General features: G+C 42.0%; 1 protein-coding gene across 1 annotated transcript in view; it reads left to right on the top strand.

Annotated features, from left to right (window-relative positions):
* pde3b (phosphodiesterase 3B) overlaps positions 1-13,150 on the top strand; it is a 42,210-nt gene that overhangs the window by 14,070 nt on the left and 14,990 nt on the right. Inside the window, exon 2 of the mRNA XM_085760581.1 lies at positions 12,108-12,158. Coding sequence (XP_085616707.1) covers positions 12,108-12,158 — 51 coding nt within the window. The remainder of the gene's footprint in view (positions 1-12,107; positions 12,159-13,150) is intronic.

The raw sequence follows: 13,150 nt of genomic DNA, 5'->3' as shown, positions 1-13,150 counted from the left end.
GGACCAAATGGTAAAAGTATCATGGAGGATCGGTGCTTTGAGGCAGCTGGCACATGAAGCTGAGTGATGTACTGTGGACGGCCCAGCCACAAAAAAGCACTGAAACTACTTTTAAAAACATGACCACTGAGGGAAAAAAAACTAATATCAGTTCAACTATAGACTATATTTTGAATATTTTCAGTATATTATCTTGCTTTTTTTTTCCACTGTTGAACGCTCTGATCTGAATCTAGTGAAGATAAAGCACTGACAGGATGTAAATACCTCACACAAACCAACCTAGAGTAACCTGAACTATCCCTTTAATGGGCCAAAATGAACCTCAAAGTAACAACTGCAATGACATGTTTTGTGGGCGCCCTTATCTTAACATTATATCATGATACTCTTGATAATGGATTTGTCAGTGCAGAGTCTAGTGTCAGATGCTTCTTCATGACAACAACTCACGGTGATGTGGCAAATTTTCTGAAATAATGGGCTGGATTTGAAAATGGCATTTTAAAAAAATCAAAAATTGGTAGATTGTTTCTTTACAAAACACATTAAGATCAAATATGTTGTGTGATGTTTGCAGATGGATGCCACGTGTGTCTGGCTGGAGGACTTCTGCTTTCAATATGAACAAACTGTCATTGTCTTTTCTTTTTCTTCTTGGTAATAGATATTTTTCTGAGAAGTCTGAAGTTCTGCCACTTTTCATCAAAAACCCTGTTGTCTTATTTGTGACCCGAGCGCACTGTCACTGTATCTCAATATCTAGAAATTTGCAAGTTCCTCAAAAATGAGGTTTGTCACCCACACACATCTTGGTCAACTTGGTACATGTGGCCTCACCTTTGCTCTCCTTAACTCTGTTTAGTAAACCTACCTCAGGTTGTGTGACTGACTCATTTGACGGTCGGCCAGTGTTCCAGTATTTATGCCATGTGGCATCTGTCTCAGGTGATGCAGGCAGCGCTCGCCGAGCTCTGAGTTTATACTTACAGATGTAAAACGCTGATCTCTGGTGGTTTCAGCATTATGTTGTGACCCTGCCTGCAGCAGCGCCTGCTGATTCAGCTCCTTCCTAAGACGTGATATCGAGGGGGAAAGTAGCCGAAGACCCCGGTCGCTCTGGAAGCCATGCACCTTTCCTGCCTGGCGACTCTTGTGTTTTATCTCCAAACTGCATGATACAGTTATTAGGAAGCATATGTCGCTTAAACTTAAACTGTTAACGTCATGCATTCATTATAATCTTTATTTGTTTCATTAGTGTTAACATTTAGGATGCATTGTGTCCACTTAGTTTAAGGGACTGTTCTGTTTGTTGAATGCATCAATGGCAGGAGATAAGGATCTACAAATAAAGTAGATATCCTGTGCTCAGTTGTTGCAGGAGTAGGAGAAAAGGGAGTCATGTGACTGGTGCATCCTGTGATGAAGGTCACCCCCAAATAGCCCCGCTGAAATGCTTTTGTGCTAAATGTCAGAAATATCTGTTTTATTTAAATTCAAATATTGTTGATGCAGTCATTTTTAAAGGCAGGAAGGAAAGTGTGTTTCTTTTGTGGTGGAACTGCAGTGAACTTTTTGCTTCAAGCTCACAGTATTAGCGTTGTTGCTGGGTGTCAGTGGTTGTGGTTGTAAATATTAATACACGTCCGTCTTTTTGTCTGGTCCAGCAGCAGCAGCAGCAGCAGCAGCAGGTTCTCTGTGTTCGTCACTGAGAGCAAACCGGCCTCATGGCAGAATGACAGTCTTACTTCATTATGTGTGCACTAAACACCATGGGACTCCACACTGTGAAATACCGACACACCCCACCCACCCCTGTACCAAGCCAGGCTGGATTATTCTCATGAAACATCAAGTCATTTCTCTTGGACATTGTAACAACAACAAAAGTTTGTGGCCTGTCACTCATGTAGGATTTTTAGTCCTTAACCAACCAAAAATCAAATGAGCAGCAGGGAAAGTGTCGTAGAAAGAGCTCAGTTGTCCATTGTCTCTCCGTATCATGGGAAGTGGATTGTTGGACATTTGTTCGCCTAACACTGAAAAAGGGCGTGTTGCCCGAAACATCTGTGCCGGATAAAATGACAGAGCTGCAGTGCAGTGTTTGAGATTTTATAATTCAGAAATGCCCAGAAGCATCCAGAAACGTGTCAAGTTTTATACTTTAAAGGGTCTTAAACTTATTTTAAACACAAACCTTAAAGCTGCATGGTTAGATTTATGGACATTAGAGTGTAGTACTGTAGATCTCCAAAACCAGCTTAGAGACGCACATGTTTGATGTGTTACGGCCTTTATTTGGTTGATAAGTTCACAAACAGATGCCTAGTCACACATCCCTCAGATATAAAAACAATGTTATCCAATTAAGTCTTAAGTCTTCTGTTCAGTGTGGTCCATTGTGTACTTTTCTTTAAGCTCTAGTTTGGTCTCCACCAGCCACATTCACCCTGACCTTCGCCTCTTTGTCTATTGTGGTCAGAGGTCTTTGGCAGCACACAAACCACTATATGTGTATACAACTAAAAAACCAAAAATAAGCTAAAAGAGGCTGAAAGTCTCCAAGGAGCTACAGAGTTTATCCCCAGGTCTCTCAGAATGAAACTTTACATGTTTTCTATATATTTCCAGCTACTCTTTATGATATTTTATGAGTTTCTGCAGACTGTCACGCCTTGTCAAAATCACATCCAGCTAATTTCACCAGATAAAACAAACAAAAACATTTAGAAAAGTGCATATCAGGCCTGTTTGACACTGACCTGGACCATTGTGTGATCCACACTCCATGGTCAGGAGAGTGGGAAGAGGACGGAAAGGTTGTTGTTGCTATGGAGCACACAAACAGTCTCTCACTATGAATTTTCCTAGAAGAGTGTATTGGATTTGGTGAAATTACTCTATATACAGTAACCATGAAGTTATTCAAGTGTGTTCTCAAATAACTTAAACAACAAGTCGACTGGCAGATGTTGAGCCGCTTGGTCGCGAGTCTGTTCCGTATTGACCTTTAACTTGACAAGTGTACAACTGCTTCTTAAGCTTTTTATTCATTTAACTGCCCCTGTCGGCTCGGCTTTAATGGCAGCTCTGTAAATGCCATATGTAAAGGAGGAACGAGAAGCTGCCTACAGCCAGCGTTGGTCACTTGCTTGTAAATGATTTACTTAACACAATTTCTGTTATGGTCTCTTCTCTCTCTCTCTCTTTCTCACTGTTCTTTGTGTCTGTCTCACTCGCTCCACTTCCCTGTGAACTCCTCCTCCTCCTCCTCCTCCTCCTCCTCCACCACCTCCTCCTCTTGCTGCCTTTGCTTGGCTCTGATGGATGGCGTTTGTGTTCACATGCTTGTTATTGGCCAGAGTTCCAGGGCTCAGGCGTTAGGTTGTGTTTATGAGAGGAGCCTGCACTGATTCCATGATAAAACCAGATGTTCCCTTACAAGGCTTCGAGCCTCCCTCATCCAGCTCTCATGTCCATATCAGGTATAACCTTCCTGTTGCTCTCAGGCCTCCCTGGCTTCAAACTATAGCTCACACTCGGGCTGCACAGTGGTCAAAAAAGGTTGCGTGTGAAGGACATACATCACATGTTTGCACTTTGATAGAGAGAAACAGTTAGAATATGCTGGGGATATAGACTAATTCATATCTGAATATGCGTCATAATTATACATCAATTATGATGATGAGTATAATAACATCACATAATGTGGTCTGTTATTATTATTTATTATATTTATATATTGAAATTCAAGCTTATTCTCATATTTTACCAAGTGATTTAATCAGTTTAAACTAATACATTGATTATTCTAAATGCAAAACAATTAAAACAAACAATTAAAAATTGATTACTATGAATTTTACTCTAATTAACAAATCACTTGCGTTCACATGTAGCCTGTCACAAGTCCAAAATGACCCTCTCTGTCTCTTTTCAATAAAGGTTGAGTACAAAAATGTGACGCAGCAGCCCCCCCCCCCCACCGACCTGTTAACGTACTAAATCTTTCCAAGGATTGGAAGGAACATAAAGTCACGTACACAGCAGCAGCGCTGTTGTTAAAGTTGAGCCAGCGTCAAAAGTTTTGGACTGAGTACCTGCTGTTTTTTTGTGCCAGAGCCCAGACTGGTGTCACTGAAATGAATGAGGAGGCTGCAGGTTTTTTTGGCTCAGTGCTTTTTTCCAAAAATCCACAATAGTGTTTTTTTTTTTTTAAGAGTTTAGGAGAGGAACAAAACCAGGCAACCAGACAACTGCATGATCCCATGGGTCTGTGGGCACTCGAGCTCGCTGACTGAGTACTATCAGGTTCATGTCTCGTCTCCTTGGCCCAACTGGCAGCGCTGAATGGTTAAGAAAGATAGTAAACAAACATTATATCTTAAAAAAGTGGATTAAAAAAGCAAAAAAAAATCATGTATTACACCTCCAAGTATAGAAGATGTTAGATTAATCTCCAGCCTTGTCACAGTTTCAGCAGAAAACATTCACACTTAATAGATCACCTTTGTCCCACCTGGCATGCACTGAAGTCTTGGATACTACCAACTTAAACCAGCCAACTTTTGTAAATATAATCCGATATCAGAGACGGAAACAGAGTGTGTAAGAAAAGAAAAGAAAAGAAAAAAACAAAACAGAGGCCGGTAGCATGCAGGCAGACCTGGATACTTCTCATACTTACAGCTGCTTCCATTTTTCTGATGACATACGAAGCCCTCGCCTGGCTCTGATTTAATATTCTGTGCGTCACAAGGTCAATGGTCCTTTTAATAATTGCTGGTGTTAACGCTGGGTAAACCTGGGATATCTATATGAACCTGCAGATCAGCAAATCAATGTCAGCAGAAAGGACTTTGAGAAGTACTATTCAAAGTATTTACTCTTGGGCGCTCTGCCACCGCTCTCCAAAGGTCACGCAGGCAGATATTCTCGCCAATCTCATGTGATAAGACAAACAGGCATCTTTCTTTAAACATAAAAGTCAACAATAGAGTAAACCCTATTAAATATATTTGCTTTCTTTATTATTCTGGTAATTAAAATTTTGCTTCAGTACGGGCAAACGTTGTGTACGGCCTTGTTTTGTTTTTTTTGCCATTTATCACCATTGCTCTCTATCGCTTTCCATACATTTGCATTTCCACACACCTTTTTGCTTGGCTGCCACCCTGTCATTTTTTTGGGAAAATGATGCGGTAACGTGCGCCCAGAAGTAGCTGTCACATCCTCTGCTCCATATGTAAACAAAACAGTGCACTAAAGAAAGAAAGAACGAGTGCTGCCTGTCATGACTCTGATACTGACGCCTGTGTCACGCTCCTCGTTGGCCCGAGTCCCCACACACCCCCACCCCCCTCCCATCAAAACACTCTGACGTCTATAAATACCCATAAAGCTTCTCCTCCGTGCTGTTCTTGGGTGCCATCTAAAAACTAAAAATCTTTGTTGAGAGTCAAATGAAGGAGTTACGTGCTCAGTGGTGTTGTTGTTTATAAAGCCCCACCCCCTCAGATTGAGATAAGAAACCGAAAACTTTAAATGGCAGTCGTCGACTTTCTTGTATCTTACAGTATAGCAGACACTGCGAGGGGCTTCTTTTGGCAACGCACAGAAAATATGCATTATGATTTGTTGTATGTTAATGTCATGGGAAATGCATAGTGTTGGTAAAAGTAGCTGTAATAGAAGCTGGTTATTAACTGGTCATGTCTGTCCAAACAAAACACAAGAGCTGTGTTTGTTAACTTGGTCATGCTTTGGATGGTTTGAATTTTGTAACCATGTTTGGGAAGACGTTTTATTATTGGTGTTTGTTTCTTTTTTTAATCCACGAGGCCGGTGCCAGACAGTACACAAGGAAACAGGACTTGTTGTTATAGGAGAGTACTCCAGAATGACACCGAGAGGTGTCGGCTTCTGCAGGGCAGACGCCGAACAACACCAGTCCAGTGAAGTGGTAGATGAGTGTGAAAGAGAGGGATGACATTTTGCATGAGCTCCTTTCCCTAGTCAAAGAATTTTCCATGGTCCTGCCAGGTTGCCCCTGACGACACTGGTGACAGCAGGACCGTGAGTTCTCCCCGTTCGGGCCCGTCGACCTGCGGGCCGGCGGCGAGCCCAGGGACATTGACGTCGTAGAGACATTTGTACCGGTCCTGTAGGAGTCGTCCTGTCCGGTCACGCTGGGACGACGTGCTGCTGCGTCTCCTGCAGCACCTTTCACACGCAGCTGCTCGGTCGCCTCACGCCGGAGTCATCTGCAGCTGGACAGTGACAGATTGTTGTTGTGCGTGAATCGTGACCTTGTCAATTAAAGGGCAATGTTTACCTCAGATATCAGGTCACCTGTGATCAGTTCATGTCATACCATCCATACTCCCAAACTGCAGCGTGTGGACGTTTATATTCGTTTTTGTTCAAGAATCTATCGTTTGTTCAGTGTTCATTAATGGGCTATGGACTAATTTTAAAATTGTTCTGTGGTCGCAAGTAACGTCCTTTTGACCATCATTTAAAGGGACAACGAGGAGTTTGTATTTGGTTATAAAAAAGTCACATATTAATGTGGATCAATCTACTTTACCCACACTTGTTAATGGGTCCATTTTCGATAAATTTAACGTTTTGTCTTTATCATTATTTTGTTATTATTATTTAGTGGTTGGCGCGCCCAGCATTTCCTACTTTCGGTTTCCCAGACGCTGCCCAGTGGGTCATTTGAATAACGTCGCCGAATCGCTGTTTATGGTCGAACTACGACGGTATCTGATCGTCTTCCAACCTCCGACTTTAATTATTGATCAATGAAAACATTCTTGGCAAATGTTTTCGCTTTCGTCCGTCTTGCGCCGGTCCAAGAATTTCACCGTGCACGCAGAGGCTCATGGGAAATGTAGTGTGAAAACATTTAACTTATCAAAACTCCTCGTTGTCCCTTTACATTTTTTAATTTGCTTTACAATTTAATTAAATCAAAATTCTGACTTACTGCGGTTTGTTCTCTGACAATAGATTCTTGAACAAAAACAAATATAAACGTCCACACGCTGCAGTTGGGAGTATGGATGATCATAGATGACCTGATGACCTGATCTGAGATAAACATTGATTACGACTGGAAATTCCCTTTAACCCACCACAAATGCAAGAAAATAGGGTGAAAATGAAAGACAGTTGAAGACAGTTTAAAGCAATCGATGAAGACAATCACAGAAAGTTGTTGTTGAGTCAGTATTGGCATGTCAGCGCTGCTTTTTGACTGAACACATCAAACCTTGACATTTCTACCTTCTTCTTGTGGTTCCTGTCTTTGTCTGCTGTTGACTCATTAAAGCCGCCTGGCCACTTCAAAAATATCATAACCGCACGTCATTTAAGGGTTTGAACCTTTTGTTGCATTAACTTCCTCATCTTCAGAACGGGGTTAATTCAAGTTCACCGCTGGACGCCGTCTCTTTTCTTTTATAACCATTTTGTATTAATCATTATCTGCGATACAACCTCCGAGGAAACGATAGTCAGATTAACTGAATCATGAAGACCACGTACTAGGAGCCATGTCAAAGCCACTCCGTATTTATCATTGTTAACAAATAAAACTTTACAGCGAATTGGTGATGAGGGATCATTTTATTGCCAGCAATAAGCCCTGGACTGTACGACGCTGGAAGGAAGAGTTTATCGTAACCATTTGTGCAGCCTTTGATGATTTCTGATAAAACTCGTATTGACCGGACTGTAAAGATAAAAGAAAATGTTGCATTTCTAGTGATTTTTTTTATTTCATAGTATATATTTTATCCCATGGGTGAGGTTTGCATGTGTTTGAGCAGAGAGAGGATACGTCTCTGCACTGAGTCAGTCTGGGTCAAAAGTTCAGAGACAGTTTTTTTTTAATCCCTGCTTCTTCCCTCAGCTGCCGTCCTACACTCAGCGAACCTGTCTGAGCTTTGGCACTGTGCTACAGGTCGGCCATATCCAGGCAGTCTCAGCAATGACTGACCACTAACACACACACACACACACACACACACACTCACTCACACACAGAGAGAGAGATAGAGAGACACAGATTGCAGACCTCTCATCTGGTTAACTCTCTTTCCTGAACAGCAGCTTCTAAGAATCGAGGCAGCCTGTGCTTTCTTTTCCTCTCTCCATATCGTCTTTTCTTCCCGTGCGTGTCTCGACTGCCAGAGCCCATTCATTATCAGCGTGTGCATGTGCAGTGGGCTGCTGACGCTGAGTGTGTCGCTGCACACTGACGTCAGCACAGTGCCCTGCTGCTCTCCATACAAATGCCCTGCCCGCCTGCTCGGCTGCCATTGATACCTTTTCTCTGCTTCCCCCCCCCCGTCTCCTCACGCACACACACACACACACACACACACACACGCTCTTATTAGCGTCTTTTTATCAGTTCTAGCACCTCTCACACCACAGTGTTACAGCCGAGCTAATATGACACGCAGGTGTGACTAACTGGCCGTCTAATAGATTGCACAGGTTTATTGACTCCTGTAAGGAAATATTTACGACTGGTCTCATGCTAAATAATTGTACGTATGTGAAGAGTTATTTCGATGTTTACTATTTCTCGCCTGTGCATTTAAAACACGCATTAGTGTTTTCCCGTCCCTGTTATTGTCTTGTCTTTGTTTGCCGGGTGTATACATTCACACAGGTGCGTATACAGTGCACAGTTATTTCCCTTATGGAAATACCTGCACCATAAATAAGCCACGTACGCATGCACATGTGGGTGTGCACGGTGTTGCACAGAATGACAGATACATGGGAGATGGCCAGTCTAACAAGCCCTATCTGTGTCAGCCTAAAATTAAAAATAGAGAACTGTGTGAGGGACAGAGAGGCTGACTGGTGGCAGACATGTTTCCATTTTGTCAGTCCAAAATCCAAAGCTGCTGATATGGATGCACAATGTTAGTGATATCAACAAGTAGACACTCTCACAAAATCTTGACTTCTTTATCTATTCTTTTTTTAAATGCAAGTTTAGGGTTATAGCACAAGTCACACACAGTATATTGTTCACTTTTCTCTGTCCTAACTCAGAAGCTGGCAGTGGATTAATTGTCTCCTTTACAAAGCAAAAATAGAAATACAAATGCCCTGCCCGCCTGCTCAGAAATTTTACTTACGTAAAAGAAGGAGCAAGGTTTACCAGCGAATCAAAAATCTCCTCTTTTTTTTCATCATATTCATTCTAATAGTTACTATCAAATAAATAAGTTCTTGCTAGTTCAACTGAAAGAACTGCACGCATAATAATTCACTAACTGTAACTATTAAATCAAGTAAAAAAAATGATATATCCCATTAATGTGAATGAACCTGACTGACTGAGTGATGATAGTTTCACCAGTGGTGAGCTGAATGTCACATAACTAAGGTTGGAGTTCCCCGATTGACTGTTGCTCTTTTAAAATGAATTGCTGCAAACAGTCTGTGTTGTTGTGGTGTGTGAAACACCAGCAAGTGGAAATGTCATGTTTAGAAAATCTGGATTTTCTAATCCTCTTGGAGGTCACAATGTAGTTTTAATAAGCCACGTTTCAGTCACGATGTCATATTTGTTCCATTGTCAGACAGAAAAACCAGTAAAGCAGCCTGACAGATTAACATACAGTACTGTATATGTGAGTTCAGAATAGAAGAAAGAGGTAAAAAGAGCTGGAAGCTGGAAGCCAAGTGCAAATATGATGCAACAATATAAGTCGTTTACAGTGTTTCACAATATTCTTCAGTGAGTTGTATAGCTGGTATTGTTAAATTTGACTAAAGGTATGAAGTCGAATCAAATAAAGTGCATGATATAATCTGTTTTGCTATGTGTGTGTGTGTACAGGTGTCTAAGTGTCAGCAGCTGAGTTGTGTGTCTCCATCTATGTGTCCGCCCTCATGCCATGTTTTCATAACATCACTGGAGAAAATGTCTCTCCTGTTCATTGAAAGATTGTAATCTCATCACATGCAGCAGGCCCTCACTGTAAATAAGTTGTTGCTTGGCACACGGCTCTTAATGGTGGCGGTTGCGGTGCTGGCGGTGCCAGGCGCCCCATGCAGCCAGCTTTTCCTGTTTCTGAGCTGTGTCGGAGTTCGTGGAAGAGTCCGTCACTTTCTGCTGCGTGCAGACAAGTCGGAGGTAAAGAGAGGCGTAGACTGCACTGCACTGTAATGGTGACGCGTTGACAGATTGTACACATACTACGCTATATTGTATGACACACTGCGAGACATTTGAGTGCATGTGCTGTGAACTGCCACCAAGACACAATCCTTTGAGCTAAATGAAGGCCAAAGTCACGTTGTATCTAGTTGTGTCTCCTTTTTTTTCTTTCCTTTTTTAAATCTGTCTGCTCCGTCCTTTACTCCCCATCCCCTCCTTAATGGCATCCTCTCCTTCAGCTTTTACCCGTCTCCATCTCTGTTTCAGCCCCTCCGCGTCTCTCTCTCTCTCCGTAAACAAGCAGAAGGCCAACAACTCTGTCCTCCAGCCGTCTGCCGCCATCCTGTTGCCATGGTGTATGGAGCATTGTTTGCTGGCCTCTATGTCGGGTTGCCATGGCAGAGCTTATTTGCCATATTAAATGTTTGGCAGCATTGTACAGATGCTGATGACAAACACCCAACATCCCACGTTGATCAATGAAACAGTTACTGATTAGAGGAGATGGGACGGAGCCACTGATCTGTTTAACAGGCGCAGTTATAGATTTCGTGTACAGTACGTTTTACATGCAGTAATGAGACACATCAAACAGACGGCTGCAGAAAACACAGTGTTCAGGTTTAACATTTGAATATGGGACTTGTGTTGTGTGATTTAAAACCTGTTCTTGCAGCTTGTGAAAACAGATATATGTTGTTTTTGTGTTTTACACATTTAACGCATTTCAAACTTAATCAAATTTATATAAGATATATTTATTTTCTTCACAACAAATTATATTATAGCCTCTTATCTGAGTGAGTGATGCTCTATAATGATGTTTATGCACTTTTCACATCTTACATGTGACATGTTGGGCTTTGATTGTTCCTGACAAGACAACACAACGACTGGCTGAGATGATTCAAAGAGCCGTGTGGTGGTGTTGTTGGTGTTGGTGCTTGTTTATATGTTCGGCTCAGGTTGTTGGTGTTTTTGTGGAGCTCCCTCTCCTCTCAACTATAAGGCTCCTGTGTCTCTCCCCCTTGTGGCGAGGGATGTGACTGCACGGTGGCCTTGATTTGTTTACTGTCTGGGTTTAACGCTGCTGCACTGCTGCCCATTAAAACACATACGACAGCAGAGCTAAAATATCATGTGTGTCCTTTTGTCACCTCTGAATTGACACCTTGGACTCTGATTGTTGTGGCTGCAAAAGAGGAAATGTACATTTAAAAAAAACAAACCTCATATCACTATATTGTATAACAAACCTAGATAATTGCTCTCTTAACTAATTTGTGTCTATAAAATTTATATCCATGACTAACAAGGACGCTTATCATGTCCAGTAATTTTCTGTTGCACAACTTTGCAACAACTTTGACTGTACAGCGCTGTAGTGTGTGTGTGTGTGTGTGTGTGTGTGTGTGTGTGTGTGTGAGAGCTGTCTGGTTACCAACAGATAATGTGGAAATGCTGCCAATTGACGTAGTTGCAGCCAGATAAGATCTCATAGCTCCATTGTAGACGCGCCGTGGTGGTTTTAGTGGTTTGCTTTTTCTTCTTGTGCTTTCAGTGAAAGGCCTTGGCCCGCTGTCGCTGAAAGCGGCGTGCATTAGCATACCTGTAGTAGAAAGTGCATCACGCGGCGCAGGAAATCCTTAATGTGAACTGTTACTACGCCGTGTGTTTAGATAACAGGCAGAACAGACGAGCGGGGAGAGCTGCTGCTGCTGCTGCTGCTGCGTCGCTCTCGCTGTTGACCTGCCGCAGAAGACATGAGGCTAATGTGCTCAAAGTGGAGCACAGGTCATGTGAACACATTTCATATTGTCTTGTTGTTATGCACCTACACACATACAGTGATGAGGTTTTGACTGACAGCTATTGTGTCTCTCTTTGTGTGTTTTCTTCTCTCCAGATGATCCTGTGGGACTGGGATCTGAAACACTGGTACAAACCACAGTATCAGGTCAGTGCTGCCTTCAGGTCCTCTCAAATATAGAGGCCGTCTATAAATCACCATTCGTACATTCAGTTCTTGCTCCTGATATTTGTTTTTTTTGGTCAGGCAAAATACACATTGTGTAAAAAAAAAAAAAAAAAATACAATGACCTTGGAATCGTTGTCATGCCACATTTTTTATCTCACTCAGACATTCTTTGTCTTGTTTGAACTATTTGTGTAATCTATCAAAGAATTTAGCTCCCACAGACCAAAAGTCATCATTCGTTCGTGTTAGACAGAGGCAAAGCCAGTCTGAACCTTTTCCCTCCTGAAACCTGAACTTAAAAAAAAACAAAACAAGGATTACACATTTTATTAGTGACAGACTGTTCTTATAATTTATTGGTTCCTTATGCCGATAGATGCAGTGTTTTTTTTTTTTCTTCCTCCCTAGATATTGTAGTTGTTACTGGTCCTGTTGCCTAAGAGGTGAGAGCAATAGAATAGAAGAGACAACAGAAAAAGAATGAGATGGGAGAGGAAGTTAGAAATAGTAACTATTAGCAGAGTCAGCTCTGGGAAAATGGGACTCCTAAAAGAAATGAAGATGGAGCTGCAGAGAGAGAAAGAATCCAAACACCACTCCTCTAAACAGCCTGTTTGGTTAGCGGCATGAATTAGAAGGTTGGACACAACACTGTGGTAGGGCTGTTCGATTAATCGATTTTAAATCGTAATCGCGATTATTTGGAATCGTAAAAATCGATTATTTGAAATCGTAAAAATCGATTTTTTACTCTAACTAGAGTAATTACGGTAAGCCCCCGTTCATGAATCTGGGCTGCGCTGAATTATCGTAATGACGGCTGCCTCCTTCCTCCCATCACGCTCTCCCACTGCTCTCCCCACACACTGTAAACAAGCATGTCGGCATTTTGCTAAGACCAGCGAGGATTTCGTTGCCAAAAAGACCAACGGCCCTTTTCCACTACACAGTTACAGCTCTCACGGTCCAT

This window comes from Trachurus japonicus, chromosome 3, assembly GCF_045865225.1.
Source record: "Trachurus japonicus isolate A0001 chromosome 3, Traja_1.0".
NCBI lineage: Eukaryota > Metazoa > Chordata > Actinopteri > Carangiformes > Carangidae > Trachurus > Trachurus japonicus.
This window is presented reverse-complemented; position numbering and strand designations above follow the sequence as displayed.